Source organism: Phalaenopsis equestris, unplaced genomic scaffold, assembly GCF_001263595.1.
Source record: "Phalaenopsis equestris unplaced genomic scaffold, ASM126359v1 Scaffold000267, whole genome shotgun sequence".
NCBI lineage: Eukaryota > Viridiplantae > Streptophyta > Magnoliopsida > Asparagales > Orchidaceae > Phalaenopsis > Phalaenopsis equestris.
The window spans coordinates 439,066-454,673 of NW_018164709.1; the positions used below are offsets into that span (position 1 = coordinate 439,066).

General features: G+C 34.9%; 2 protein-coding genes across 6 annotated transcripts in view; both read left to right on the top strand.

The window, feature by feature from the left end:
- The window catches only part of LOC110024685 (origin of replication complex subunit 3), a gene marked incomplete at its 3' end in the record, with an annotated part of 82,487 nt that extends 68,644 nt beyond the window's left edge, over window positions 1-13,843 (top strand). For all 5 annotated transcript variants that reach the window (XM_020724793.1, XM_020724797.1, XM_020724795.1 and 2 more), the window contains 3 exon segments: window positions 12,452-12,543; window positions 13,282-13,362; window positions 13,768-13,843. In XM_020724793.1, the coding sequence (XP_020580452.1) occupies window positions 12,452-12,543; window positions 13,282-13,362; window positions 13,768-13,843 (249 nt within the window).
- Window positions 9,657-9,965, top strand: LOC110024693 (H/ACA ribonucleoprotein complex subunit 3-like protein). Its single transcript, XM_020724807.1, has one exon. The coding sequence runs from the start codon at window positions 9,720-9,722 to the stop codon at window positions 9,963-9,965; it is 246 nt and encodes an 81-aa protein (XP_020580466.1). The 5' UTR covers window positions 9,657-9,719.
- Window positions 13,844-15,608: the final 1,765 nt, after the last annotated feature.

Sequence of the window (15,608 nt, forward strand, 5' to 3'; positions counted from 1 at the left end):
TATATCTTCCCCTTTTCTCCTTTCTGTCATCTTTCCTGCACCTCCTTCCCGTTTTCCTAACCGCCAACCCCTCTACCTACCAGACAACCGCCACAATCCCCCTTTCTCACCTTACTGTTGTTGCCGTAATTACCCTCCCACCCTTCAACTGCTACCCTCCCTTTCTTTGTCCCCTATAGTTGTTGTTGTCCTCTCATTTCTCCCCTAGAGCTGATGCCTTCCTCTCTTTTCTCCCCCTACAGCTGCTGTCATCAGCCCTAATCCGCCTTATTGCTGGCCCCCTCTTTCAATCTACCAACCTGTTGGCTACCCTCCACCTTACCCTTATAGTCATCGTCCAGCTGGCAACCCTTCATTCTCGCTCTCACCCTGGAGGGTCGCATGTGTTTGCGTTGTTTTGTTTTTTTAGGAGTCTTCGTTTTAACCTTTTGAATTTTAACTATAATATTTATATTTTTATTGTGGTTTGGGTTAACTCAGGTATCAGTTGGTATCAGAGCTAGCCTAATCCTAGTCTTATCCTAGGTTTTCCTACATTCACCTTACCCTTTTCACCAAAATTTTCTTTCATAGTCCCAAACCATAGAAAAAGTTTGACCTAATCCTACTTTCCCCTTGCTACAACCACCTAAATTAATTTTCCTATACCTTGAATTAATCCGGCACACCCTCTTTCACCTCCCAAATCTGAACTCTAATCGTGTCATTAAGGAAATACATGTCCGGGACTACCCAAGAAGAGATACAACGAGAGATCCATCGACTTTAGCGGTGGCTTAAGGAAATTGAGGGTGAAACCCAGGGAAAATTACCCTCAATCGTGATAAGGAAAGTAGAAGGGGAGAGAGATGGGAATTTAAACCCCTTCCATTAGGAGGATTTCATTGATGAAGGCGACATGCCACAACTCTGAGGAGGCCGAGAGTGGAGCACTTATGGAGGACACATGAACTTCGAAATAAAGGTAGATTTGCTAGACTTTGATGGAGGTATGGATCTGAATGACTTTATTAAATGACTACAATCAGTTAAGATGATCTTTGAGTGCCAAAAGATAAAAGAGTGAAGCTTCCAGCTATCAAATTGTGAAAGAGCATTTTTTTGTGGTGGGAAAACTTGCAGAGTCAGAGGAAGAATGGAGGCAATGACATGATTACCAAGTGGGAGGAGATGAGGAAGATGATGTAGAGAAAATACCTACCACCTTACTACTTCCATGATATATTTCTGAGACTCCACCACCTGCAACAGAGAGACCTATCAGTGGAGTTCACGATGCATTTTGACCAGTTGCAGATGTTGTGTGAGTTAGTCGAGCTAGAGGAACATATCATAGCTCGTTATCTGAGGGGTTTGAAGTTCGCTATCAACAATATGGTGCAACCGCAACCTTATTGGTCACTGAGAGATGATAAAACCTTCTCTCTTAAGATGGAGAGACAGAATTCAACCACCACCATTCCAAAAACCACCCTCAGTTAGAGAAACCAGCAGGAACACACCTTAGGGAGTTGATAAAGCTGGTTCTGATAAGGACAGAGCTATCCTGAGTGAGAAGAAACCTGAGAAAAGTAGCACACTTTTTACAGTTCCCGCTCGAAAGTGTTTTAGATGTCATTAATTTGGGCACATTGCCTCCAGTTGTCTGACGAGCAGAGTCGCGTCTTTTACCGAGGAGGGCATTGTAGAGGAGGTTAGCGACGAGAAGGACAAGGTGAGGTGTATCATCTTCTAGTATAAGAGGGTGAGATGCTCGTGGTTTGACGGGTCTTGTAGTTTGAGGATACGAGGGATCTGCAGTGGCTTTGCTACATCATTTTCTACAACCATTGTATTGTGACCGGGAAGATGTGGTCTCATCATCGATGAATGAAGCAGCAAGAATGTGACATATACGTATATTGTAGAGAAATTAGGCCTCATGCTCAGAAACATTTCTAGCTTTATTCTCTGACATGGATGAAGGAGAACGAGATCAACATTGACCAAAAAAGCCTACTGAAGTTCTTGATTGAAGCCAACTATAAGATCAGGTTGATGCGACGTGGTCCCTATTGATGAGCCACTTTTTATCTGCATACTTTTTGTAATTTTTTGATTTAATGCCATATGCATATTTCAAGGATGAGCCACTTGGAAAAGTGGGGAGATCGTGGAAATATGAATGCATGACTCAGTCAACTGATTCAGAAGCATGTACCAAGGATGAGAAGTACATCATTCTTCTTGTTTCGGTGGAGCCCGAGATTTTAAGTGCCCTTGCCAACAGAGCAACATCAGTGGGGCCAGTTTTGGTGATGAAAGAGGGTGATATGAATGAGACACTAGCTCTAGACATGGTAGCGTCACAACAGAAAACATTTTAGGATATCACGATCGATCCCTCACCACAATTGCCTTAACTGTTCGGGATATTTAGGTTATCCTCACTTCAAATCAGGTTGAATCGACTGTGGATTACTTTGGGAGAATTCAATAGTTTATGTAGAATACACAGACCCAATTCAGCTCAGTGGCGGACCAATAGAAGATTGGATCAATTTGGACGTGTGCTCGCAAGTGGAGGAAACTCTTTCGGTGCTTTGAGAGGCAGTGCAGTTGCTCGTGGGATCCAGGTACTCCTCGGCCATCGCCAAAGGTCCATTGGCCCCAAAAAGTTCCAACCACTCCGTCACTATCAACATGTAGATAAAAGCTTCGATGAATGATGCCAAAGCTTGCTCAATCTCAGGATACTGATGCGGGGCTCTTTGAGCGCTGAACCCGTTGGGCCACTTGAACCAGTTCAACCAATGGGTTATTAGGGTCGTTTACTCCTATTTTGGGGCTAGGGTTACCTTATAAAGGGAGGGGACTCCCCCTTCTAGTTATATATTATATATATTAATTATTTTCTATTATAGGGTTTTTTTTTGTTAAGATTTTTGTTTGGATAGCCTCTGACATCCCTCTTTTCTCTTTTAGGGTTATATCTGACGGCGAGAAAGTGCTCCAACTTTAACTTGTCCGAGGTGGTGTGTATATTCGCCTTTTTTTTCTTGCAAACATCTTTCCTGCATCCCTTATCTTCTCGGTTTCCCAGCCGTCAAACTCTCTAACCTAGCAGATATCACGACCCAGCTTGGTGCTTAGAATTAACTAAGGAGTGAATTGTGGTAGGACGATATTAAGCATTTCATTTTATTTTTCTTGACATTTTAGAAACTTCCAAAATATATGTGTCACTAATCAACTAAATGCAATAAAATCTAAATATTCAGAAACTACAATGTCATAATCGAAAGACAACATGTCAGACCAACGTACAAAGTATCTCTATAAAGTAAATAATAAAAGAAACTGCAATCATATCATAAACAAATACCTATCAGTAGCAATAATCTTGCTCCGCCTGTAAACCAAGTCTCTCATACCGGATATATTCCCTAAAGTTTTTCTTCTTCTAAAAGAAAATAATAATTACAAATGTAAGTATGACTTGATGAGTAATTATAATTTAATATACATTAAATTCTTGTACTTTGTTATGCATGAATAACAAAAAAAAATACAAATCATTTCATTAAAACTTTGAATTTCTCTTTTCGTTCCACTTTAAGTATTTATCATTTTTAACCTATTTATTAAGCATCACAACATTACCGTCATACCTAAAAGTATTCTCAAAATATACTGAAGGTATCCTCAAATCGCATTCGAAGGTACACCTTTGCTATTTTTTTTTAACGTGCAAGTCTACATTGTATTCTAATAATTTTATTTTAACGTGCAAGAATTATCATCGGATTTTTCACTCCTCCCAATCTAAATAAATTTAATAACATTACTTAATTTAACTAATTACTTCATTAATTTCATTAATAATATAAGGTTTAATATTTATCTTACAGGTTTTCAGGTCTATCACCTCCCTATACATGTTTTATAAAACTCTCATTCAATGTTGAAATCTCTGTATTAGAATCCTGATTAAATTTGACATTACATTTAAACACTAAAACTTGCAAATTTGTTAAATAGCTTAATAAAAACCCTCACATACCTTAAAATCCTTTGGTTGTCTGTAACTCTTCTCCTTCCCTCGCATGAAATTCGCGTCACCTGTTTCTCTTAATTTTTTTTATTTATTAGTTTCAATTGTGATACCACATACAATTAAGTTTAATAAAATAATTTATTAAAAAAAATTATAAACCTCACTTTACTATGTTGTCTGCTCTCAGATATGACAGTTTTTCCTCTCTCGCTCGTTCTCACCAGATACGATTGAATGAGGAGTAAAATGGTAAAGGTTGCGATCTAATCCCGGCCAAGTGGCGCCTTTCCAAATCGACGCTTATTTTTATTTATTATTATTATATTTAATTTTTTCTATTATTACACCAGATAGCCACCACAATCCCCCTTTACTGTTGCCATCCTCTCCTTTTTCTCCTACAGTGCTGTCGTTCTGTCACGACCCTGCCCGGGGCTTGGAATTAACCAAGACAGGAATAGATGGTCGAACGGTGAAAACTAAATTTTCTATATTATACGCATGAGGGCACAACACCTATTCTTCCTCTTCCTTTGGTGCGAGCACAACACCGAATTTTCCTCCTTTGCTTTGCACAGTGGTAGTGCTCAAAGTCGCAGCCTCTTCCCTTTCTCCTCGATCGGTTGGCTAGGGCTTGGTGCCGTATCTCAGGTATGAGACTCCGAATTCTTCTTCTTTCTCATTGAAATTGCTCCCCTTGTTCTATTGTTTCGTCCTTCCTCTGTTGCTCTCAGATATGACAATTTCTCCTCTCTTGCTCGTTTTCACAATATACGATTGAATGAAGAGTAAAATGTTAAAGGTTGTGATCTAATCCCCGCCAAGAGGTGCCTTTCCAAATGGACACTTTTTTTATTTATTATTATTATATTTAATTTTTTCTGTTATTACACCAGATAGCCACCACAATCCCCCTTTACTGTTGCCATCCTCTCCTTTTTCTCCTACAGTGCTGTCGTTCTGTCACGACCCTGCCCGGGGCTTGGAATTAACCAAGACAGGAATAGATGGTCGAACGGTGAAAACTAAATTTTCTATATTATACGCATGAGGGCACAACACCTATTCTTCCTCTTCCTTTGGTGCGAGCACAACACCGAATTTTCCTCCTTTGCTTTGCACAGTGGTAGTGCTCAAAGTCGCAGCCTCTTCCCTTTCTCCTCGATCGGTTGGCTAGGGCTTGGTGCCGTATCTCAGGTATGAGACTCCGAATTCTTCTTCTTTCTCATTGAAATTGCTCCCCTTGTTCTATTGTTTCGTCCTTCCTCTGTTGCTCTCAGATATGACAATTTCTCCTCTCTTGCTCGTTTTCACAATATACGATTGAATGAAGAGTAAAATGTTAAAGGTTGTGATCTAATCCCCGCCAAGAGGTGCCTTTCCAAATCGACACTTTATTTATTTATTATTATTATATTTATTTTTTTCTGTTATTACACCAGATAGCCACCACAATCCCCCTTTACTGTTGCCATCCTCTCCTTTTTCTCCTACAGTGCTGTCGTTCTGTCACGACCCTGCCCGGGGCTTGGAATTAACCAAGACAGGAATAGATGGTCGAACGGTGAAAACTAAATTTTCTATATTATACGCATGAGGGCACAACACCTATTCTTCCTCTTCCTTTGGTGCGAGCACAACACCGAATTTTCCTCCTTTGCTTTGCACAGTGGTAGTGCTCAAAGTCGCAGCCTCTTCCCTTTCTCCTCGATCGGTTGGCTAGGGCTTGGTGCCGTATCTCAGGTATGAGACTCCGAATTCTTCTTCTTTCTCATTGAAATTGCTCCCCTTGTTCTATTGTTTCGTCCTTCCGTGTCACTAATCAACTAAATGCAATAAAATCTAAATATTCAGAAACTACAATGTCATAATCGAAAGACAACATGTCAGACCAACGTACAAAGTATCTCTATAAAGTAAATAATAAAAGAAACTGCAATCATATCATAAACAAATACCTATCAGTAGCAATAATCTTGCTCCGCCTGTAAACCAAGTCTCTCATACCGGATATATTCCCTAAAGTTTTTCTTCTTCTAAAAGAAAATAATAATTACAAATGTAAGTATGACTTGATGAGTAATTATAATTTAATATACATTAAATTCTTGTACTTTGTTATGCATGAATAACAAAAAAAAATACAAATCATTTCATTAAAACTTTGAATTTCTCTTTTCGTTCCACTTTAAGTATTTATCATTTTTAACCTATTTATTAAGCATCACAACATTACCGTCATACCTAAAAGTATTCTCAAAATATACTGAAGGTATCCTCAAATCGCATTCGAAGGTACACCTTTGCTATTTTTTTTTAACGTGCAAGTCTACATTGTATTCTAATAATTTTTTTTTAACGTGCAAGAATTATCATCGGATTTTTCACTCCTCCCAATCTAAATAAATTTAATAACATTACTTAATTTAACTAATTACTTCATTAATTTCATTAATAATATAAGGTTTAATATTTATCTTACAGGTTTTCAGGTCTATCACCTCCCTATACATGTTTTATAAAACTCTCATTCAAAGTTGAAATCTCTGTATTAGAATCCTGATTAAATTTGACATTACATTTAAACACTAAAACTTGCAAATTTGTTAAATAGCTTAATAAAAACCCTCACATACCTTAAAATCCTTTGGTTGTCTGTAACTCTTCTCCTTCCCTCGCATGAAATTCGCGTCACCTGTTTCTCTTAATTTTTTTTATTTATTAGTTTCAATTGTGATATCACATACAATTAAGTTTAATAAAATAATTTATTAAAAAAAATTATAAACCTCACTTTACTATGTTGTCTGCTCTCAGATATGACAGTTTTTCCTCTCTCGCTCGTTCTCACCAGATACGATTGAATGAGGAGTAAAATGGTAAAGGTTGCGATCTAATCCCGGCCAAGAGGCACCTTTCCAAATCGACGCTTATTTTTATTTATTATTATTATATTTAATTTTTTCTATTATTACACCAGATAGCCACCACAATCCCCCTTTACTGTTGCCATCCTCTCCTTTTTCTCCTACAGTGCTGTCGTTCTGTCACGACCCTGCCCGGGGCTTGGAATTAACCAAGACAGGAATAGATGGTCGAACGGTGAAAACTAAATTTTCTATATTATACGCATGAGGGCACAACACCTATTCTTCCTCTTCCTTTGGTGCGAGCACAACACCGAATTTTCCTCCTTTGCTTTGCACAGTGGTAGTGCTCAAAGTCGCAGCCTCTTCCCTTTCTCCTCGATCGGTTGGCTAGGGCTTGGTGCCGTATCTCAGGTATGAGACTCCGAATTCTTCTTCTTTCTCATTGAAATTGCTCCCCTTGTTCTATTGTTTCGTCCTTCCTCTGTTGCTCTCAGATATGACAACTTCTCCTCTCTTGCTCGTTTTCACAATATACGATTGAATGAAGAGTAAAATGTTAAAGGTTGTGATCTAATCCCCGCCAAGAGGTGCCTTTCCAAATGGACACTTTTTTTATTTATTATTATTATATTTAATTTTTTCTGTTATTACACCAGATAGCCACCACAATCCCCCTTTCCCACTTTATTGTTGTCATCCTCTTCTTTTTCTTCTACAGTGTCGTCGTTCTGCCACGACCCGTCCTTTGGCTTGGAATTAATCAAGACAGAAATAGACGGTCGAACTGTGAAAACTAAATTTTCTATATTTATCTACAATTTAGTTAATGAAAGAGCCACTAATCAAATTAAAATAAGATATTTAAAATTTTCTCGTTACTAGTTGTCTGAATTTTTTATAATTATTCTCTTCGACTTCTAATGCTCTTTATTAATTACTTAATTAACCTGAAAAGTTAGTTTAAAATAACAATGAGTTGAATAAGCCAACAGATACTCATATTCCTAAATGACAGTAATACAATGGAAAAAAAACCAACAATATGCATTTCAATTCAAATTTCAAATTTTTAATAAATCAATATATATATTTGACATGTTATTCAATAAATCTTATCATGTCAATATCATTCTATATGTGTATAACCGTTACATGAGCTTTATTTAAAATTTTGTACCACTTAAGTGCTTCAATATCAATATTCTTTTTCATTTACGTGCACGTGTGCCTTAGTGTTCCCCTACTAGTACCATCAATGGGTGACTCAATCATAGCCGATCATGCACATAAAATCAATCTATACAAGTAATATCATTCATAATTTCATATCACTATAATGCATTAAATATTACATAATATGAGATTGTAAGCATTCTCATCGAAATTAGTACTCCTATTTAAGGCATATAAAACAATTTAATTGAAATTTATAGTATCATTAAATGAATATTCCTCCTCGATCGGTTGGCTAGGGCTTGGTGCTGTATCTCAGGTATGAGACTTCGAATTCTTCTTCTTATTTCTCATTGAAATTGCTCCCCTTGTTCTATTGTTTCGTCCTTCCTCTGTTGCTCTCAGATATGACAACTTCTCCTCTCTTGCTCGTTTTCACAATATACGATTGAATGAAGAGTAAAATGTTAAAGGTTGTGATCTAATCCCCGCCAAGAGGTGCCTTTCCAAATGGACACTTTTTTTATTTATTATTATTATATTTAATTTTTTCTGTTATTACACCAGATAGCCACCACAATCCCCCTTTCCCACTTTATTGTTGTCATCCTCTTCTTTTTCTTCTATAGTGTCGTCGTTCTGCCACGACCCGACCTTTGGCTTGGAATTAACCAAGACAGAAATAGACGGTCGAACGGTGAAAACTAAATTTTCTATATTTATATACAATTTAGTTAATGAAAGAGCCACTAATCAAATTAAAATAAGATATTTAAAATTTTCTCGTTACTAGTTGTCTGAATTTTTTATAATTATTCTCTTCGAATGCTCTTTATTAATTACTTAATTAATCTGAAAAGTTAGTTTAAAATAACAATGAGTTGAATAAACTATTGAATACTTATACTCATAAACAACATTGATACAAGAGAAAAGTAATATGCATGCAGCCAAATTTTTAATAAATAAAAAAAATATTTGATGCTATCCAAAGAATCTTTCTATGTTAAAAGTATATCAATATCATTTTATATCAGTACAACTCTCAGAGAAATATTGTTTAAAAAAATGTCTCAATTAAGACATGTCAATATCAATATTCTTTTGCATTTACGTGCATGAGTACCTTAATGTTCCCCCATTAAAACCATTAAAGGATGACTCTATTATAGTCAGTCATGCACATACAAACAGTCAACATAAACATATATCAATCTATACAAGTAATATCATTCATAATTTTATATCACTATAATGCATTAAATATTACATAATATGAGATTGTAAGCATTCTCATCGAAATTAGTACTATTTAAGGCATATAAAACAGTTTAATTGAAATTTATAGTATCATTAAATGAATATTATACCCTGAAAATAAGCATTAAATTGTTTTGCCTTCACGCCTTCTCCTCTGAAATTGAATGGCTAAAATAAATATGATATTCATATTAAAATTTAAGTTATTGCATGCTTATTTTTCTATTCATATATATATATATATAGCTTCTCACCCTCTTATCCTCCGACTCGAGTCTTCCTCGTTCCAGTATGCGCTTCCCATCCTCGCCAGCTCCCACCGCAAGTGGTTCGCAAGCCGCTTAACTTACCTTGAGGTTACTAGTTTGACTTTGATAGCCATGTATCTTCAGTTTTACTTCAATGATAACGGGGACAAGGTCTACACCACCAAGAAAGAATCGCCACTTGTTATAGTGACAGAATCTGCTCATCCAGTGCGCTTCTCCCCCGGTGACAAGTACTCTAGGCAGCGCGTTCTTCTCAAGAAACGATTTGGTTTGCTTCCCACCCAGAAACCACCACTTCAGTACCAAGGAGTATTCTGCTTTATAGATGTGTTTTTACCCCGATTACTCTTACTGTAACAGAATCTCTGTTAAAGGTTCTTAATTTATTTTGTATGCTGATCTTATGGCCTACTTTTTATGAAGTCTTCCAATGGAATATATGTATTTGATAACAGTTTCATAAATTTTCTTTAGATATTGGAATCTATGATATTTTATTTTATTAACTATTCCATAATATATATATATAATAATAATAATAATAATTATTATTATTATTATTATTATTATTATTATTATTATTATCTTGCCTCTTATGCTGAACAATGCACGAGGGATCTCCCCCGTCTCTTCTCCGACACCAAGTTTCTCGCGGAACAACAAGAAACTTATGTGATGCGTCCTTCCTCTTCTATGCTCATCATCGAAGTCGCCTCCTCCACTTGACAGAGACGCCGCTTCTATTTTAACCCTAGAATCATGCTCCTTTTTTTCACATGCCGCTCGACTCCCAATTAAGTCGGTCAGCGACTTACATAGGCGAATTCACCTATTCGTCTTCCTGACCTCCATCTCTTCCTCTCCCACTCTCCTCACTTTCACTTCTTTAGCTTCTAACATTTTATTTTATTAACTATTCCAAAATATATATATATAATAATAATAATAATAATTATTATTATTATTATTATTATCTTGCCTCTTATGCTGAACAATTCACGAGGGATCTCCCCCGTCTCTTCTCCGACACCAAGTTTCTCGCGGAACAACAAGAAACTTATGTGATGCGTCCTTCCTCTTCTATGCTCATCACCGAAGTCGCCTCCTCCACTTGACAGAGACGCCGCTTCTATTTTAACCCTAGAATCATGCTCCTTTTTTTCACATGCCGCTCGACTCCCAATTAAGTCGGTCAGCGACTTACATAGGCGAATTCACCTATTCGTCTTCCTGACCTCCATCTCTTCCTCTCCCACTCTCCTCACTTTCACTTCTTTAGCTTCTAACTCGTCGTTTCATCTCCTTCGATCCTTCGTTTCTTCTCCCGGGTAATTGAAACCGGACGTTACACGTCCTCTCCTTTCTCCGTCGTCAGCCTTAGCCCACCCAACAAAATCTTCCAACAAGGTGGCTACCCTCTAACCTAACTCCTGCAGCTATCACTTTCTCCCTTCTATTGGTATCAATGTAAAAATGGGGAGGTTCCTAAAAAAAAAAAGAAGTAAAAAAAAATAGTATAAAAAAAGACTTTTAAAAAGAGACATAAAACTGAAAGAAGTGTTGGACCAATTTTATTCCATAATCATCTCATTGGTATCTTCATTGTTGACATGACCTGCAGCACCATAGTTATAAATTAAAAAAAAGAGAAGCTCCTATGACACTTAAATACCCGTACATATCTTTGTAGTTGTCAAATTCTGACCCTTTGTATTGAAACTCATTCAAAATTCTAAGCTTGATTTTTTTATTTTTTTGTTAAATTTTAGCGGTTTGATTGTAGGATGTTAGTTTTTTAAATATGGTAACTTTGGTGCATGCGCCTAATTTCTCCTTCTATTAATCGTTTCATGCACTGAGTACTTGAAGGGTTAGAGTATATTTAGGAGAAATTGTCCATTCTGCTTTAATGTTTGTCCTAAACTTGTGATGTCGAATATATGATCAATTATCCACTATAAGACACTGGTGTATCACCATTCAGGTATTACTTATGATCTTGTGGCCATTAACTGGGTGCATCAAAGGGTTTCATGTTGATTTTCGTTACCTTTTTTCTTCATGAAGATGAACTTTTAAACCCTCGTAATCAGTGAAATTAAACTTTAGCATATTTGATATTCAGAGTTTAGAAAGAAATAGTTTTGGTCTTTTTTTTTTTTTTTTTTTTTTTTTCATCCGAAGTGAGCGTATGACTGATATTAAAATGATCCTTGAACTCCCATTTTTCATCCGAAGTGAGTGTATGACTGATATTAAAATGATCCTTGAACTCCCATAGATTTTCACCTATAGCGTTAAAATGGATGAGGGAGATTTTGCGTTTGAAGGTAGTTGGCTGAAAAGTGTATCTCATTTTGCCATACAGTAAGCTCAGCCTGGGCTAGGTTCTAGGTCTCCATAAACTAACATAGCGCTACTTAGGGCTTGTTTGGGATCACTTTTGTTTTTTGTTTTTAATTTTTTTTTAATTTTAAAAATATGTTTGTTTAGTGCATTTTTTACATGTTTTTATTTTTTGTTTTAAAAATAAAATACCTTGTTTTTAAAAACACTCAAAACATGTAAAAGTTGTTTTGAGTGTTCTTAAAAACATTATACAGGAAATATAATACCAAACATGTTTTGTCTGAAATCAAAATATAAACAAAACAAAAAATAGAAAATTAAAAACAAATGTGATTCCAATCGGCTGAAAGTATAGTTTTTCTTATATCTATGTGGAGCATGCTTTATCTTGTAAATCCTTGGCAGGGTTCTTGCTTTTTTTTTTAATCTTTTTTTGCTTACAGAAGCTGTTTTAGTTGTCAGAACCTTTATTTAGTTGTCAATATTTATTACAGATGAACAAGGAAGTTGTGGAAGTCCATTCAATGATAAATCTTCTTAGTGATGGTCCCAGTTCGAAAGAAATACGGACAGTTAATATTAACGGGTAAATTCTAGCTTGTTTTTTTTGCTGTTCTACATCTTTTGATGCTTTGATTTTAGCAATCCAATTAATGCTAATGGGCCTAATTTCACGTTATCTATTTTCTTTTTCTTTCATTTTATAAAATATATTAACTGCAGAAGTTTGAAATACCGTCCTTTTGGTTGGTATTAACTATTTATTCATTGTAAGAGGTGACCATGCATTCTTGTATCTTATCATATCTAAGCAAAATTAAAATTCATAATTCATTCTAATAACCTCTTTTCAATCCCTTTTAATTAGTGTCCAAGGTGCTTAAATATTAAATTTAAGTGATGTTACATTTTTTTGTCAATCAGCTGATGCCGTTGCGAGTGCTAGCTTATTTTTGATCAACTTTGTCTTTGGTATATTTGTTAAACATTGTAAACTGCAGCATGAATTGTCTTGTTAATACATTATGTGATGCCTAAGTGATAACAATAATCTGCAGTTCTCCATGCTCATTACCAAACAGTAACTCAGATGCTACTAACATAATTTGTTTGTCCTGCCACCTTTTGTCTTCAATCACATGCTTTACGTCTATTTAATAATATTAACTATATAAGATAGTTGGAATTCATTATATAAATTCTTGTAGCTCATTTAGAAATATCAAAGTTTTAATTTTAATTAAGACTAATCTTGCCCGTGGTATGCTACTGAGATATTTTCTTATTTGATATGTACTTAATGCAAATTTGTCCACTTCTGTAGGTGTTTGCCATCCTCAGAAAGGGGAAAGAGCACAACGTCTTTGAACGGTGAAGCTGCTATGTTTCTTGTTAGCATGCTCAGGTTGTACTTTATGCAACTTTATATGCATGAATGCTCAATCTCCGACTTCCATTAATTCATATGCACCTAGATATGTAATCTTTAAGGTTAGAAATAAACACACCTAATGAATATGCATGTTCATGTACATACATTTGTGCATGCTAATACAACCATGTTTTAGCACATATGTATGTAATGTTAAGCTTAGCAGTGAATAGAAGAATACATAATCAATTATTGTCAAATAGAATTCATGGCTAGTTAGTACAGCATGTGACCTTTGCAATTCGAGTAAGCGAGTTCCATATACATTGTTCTTTCTTTTCTAATTGTCATTTTTTGTTTTTGATGTATTCCTTATTGTCAGTCTGTTTACTTTGTTACTATTCCTTTTCCTGCATCTGATGATTTATTTTTGCGCAGAAAATTTTTGGTGCCAATAGAAAGCATTCCTTTCCATGAAATTTTCTGCTTTAAAGACGTTGCTTCCCTAAAGTCAGTAAGTATGCCATTTAATTTCATTATATACTGATGTCTCCTAATATTTTATATGCACAAGTTTCGCAGTCATTTTTTAGGTTTAGGACTTCAAAAGAAATAATTTAGTTTAGGTCCATTGGATAAAAAATCTAAAACAATTATAGTAACTAAGCATTGAAATATCATACAGTGTGTTCAATTATAGCTAATTTAAAAATTAGTCTGTTTCAAAAAATTGATTTAAGGATATTAATTGAAATATTATACAATGTGTTCAATGATAACTAATTTATATATGGTTACCCTTGATTTTAGGATATTAATCATATTAAAAAAACTCCTTGTACTGTACAATATACGTTACAAAGTTAGATTTGTTTAATCTAATCATGGAACTTATTATAGTGGTTTAAATGTTTAAATTAAATTGATAATGCAATACAATTATGCAATTACCTTTGTACAGTTTTATCATTTTTTTTTAAATTTTATTAACTACTGCAAATTAGTTTGTTTAAAAAAATTAATTTAAGGCTTATTGATTAGTATAATATGTGATGCGTTACAACCTTTTGAGATCAATTTAAAATTATCCGTCTAAAAAATCTTATTTCTTAAGCTTTATGTTCGGTTTGGTTGCCTTAAAAGCTGCATATCTGTAATACATAAAAGTAAAATTTTTGAAAAATTGGAACAAAAATACATTTAAGGAGCTTGTAACTTCAGCCTTTTTTTCTTTGCTAGCATGAAATTTCGAATTTCATGTATTCTTTGAATTTCAATATATATGAGTAAGCTAGGTTCTTTCTTGAAGTCTTTGTATGTTCTTTGAGCATGCTTAACCTTTGAATTATTTTATTTTAATGAATACTTGCATTATTAGTATTCAAACCTGCACAAAAAAATGTCAGTAAAATCGTTAATCAATCAATATTTATCATCATTGTAGCACTATAATAAGCTCATGGGGTCAACATCTCTTTCTTCTAGATGGTCCAAGCGTTCTATTACTACTTTCAAACTGTCGCAGATCTGCCCTTAACTATTTTCTATAGGCTTCTTCTCTCACTGAAGAAGCAGCACTGGATTGGGTTTAGTTTCCATACTGCTTGCACTCTGTGATCATTTATTGTTTTATTTCTTTGGTCTTCGGGAATTCAATGACCCTTATTTTATAATTTGCCTTTATTCTTTCAACAAGTCTCAGTTCCACCTCAACGTAAGCAACCCTCTACTTTTTCAAACTTGGCCGTTTGTCATAGGACAAAGCTATTCCTTTCTACATCCTGTGCATGTCTAGTTTAAAAGAATACCAATTGAAAGAGGCTTGAGGAACATTTTTGACATATTCGATTTTAGTAAATCTACTAAACATCTGGAGGTTCTACTGGTATAGAAGAATTATTATATAAAATTTGAAATGAACATTTGAAACACTTGCCTTTTATTTTCATAATATTTTCTTACTTTCGGCAATTCTTCTCTATAATGAATTAATGGAGCTTTTTTTTAGTTATTTGGGCAAATTGACCATTTAAATTGGAAATAAATACCACAAGTCTTATTTAATAGCTTGTATACTTTTGTACATGACAATCATAAATTTAAACACTAATTTATATGAAGAATGTTTGCTTTATTATCATTAATCACAAATATGTTACAATACATATACTAGCTTTATATTTAGTAGCCATCTGTCATGAATTGGCTCGGAGCTTGGAATTAACCAAAATGGGAACAGACGGTCGGACGGTGAAATTAAATTTTCTATCACTAATAGT

Coding starts and splice junctions, on each gene's coding strand:
- LOC110024693 (XM_020724807.1), top strand. CDS start 9,720: ATGTATCTTCAGTTTTACTTCAATGATAACGGGGACAAGGTCTACACC.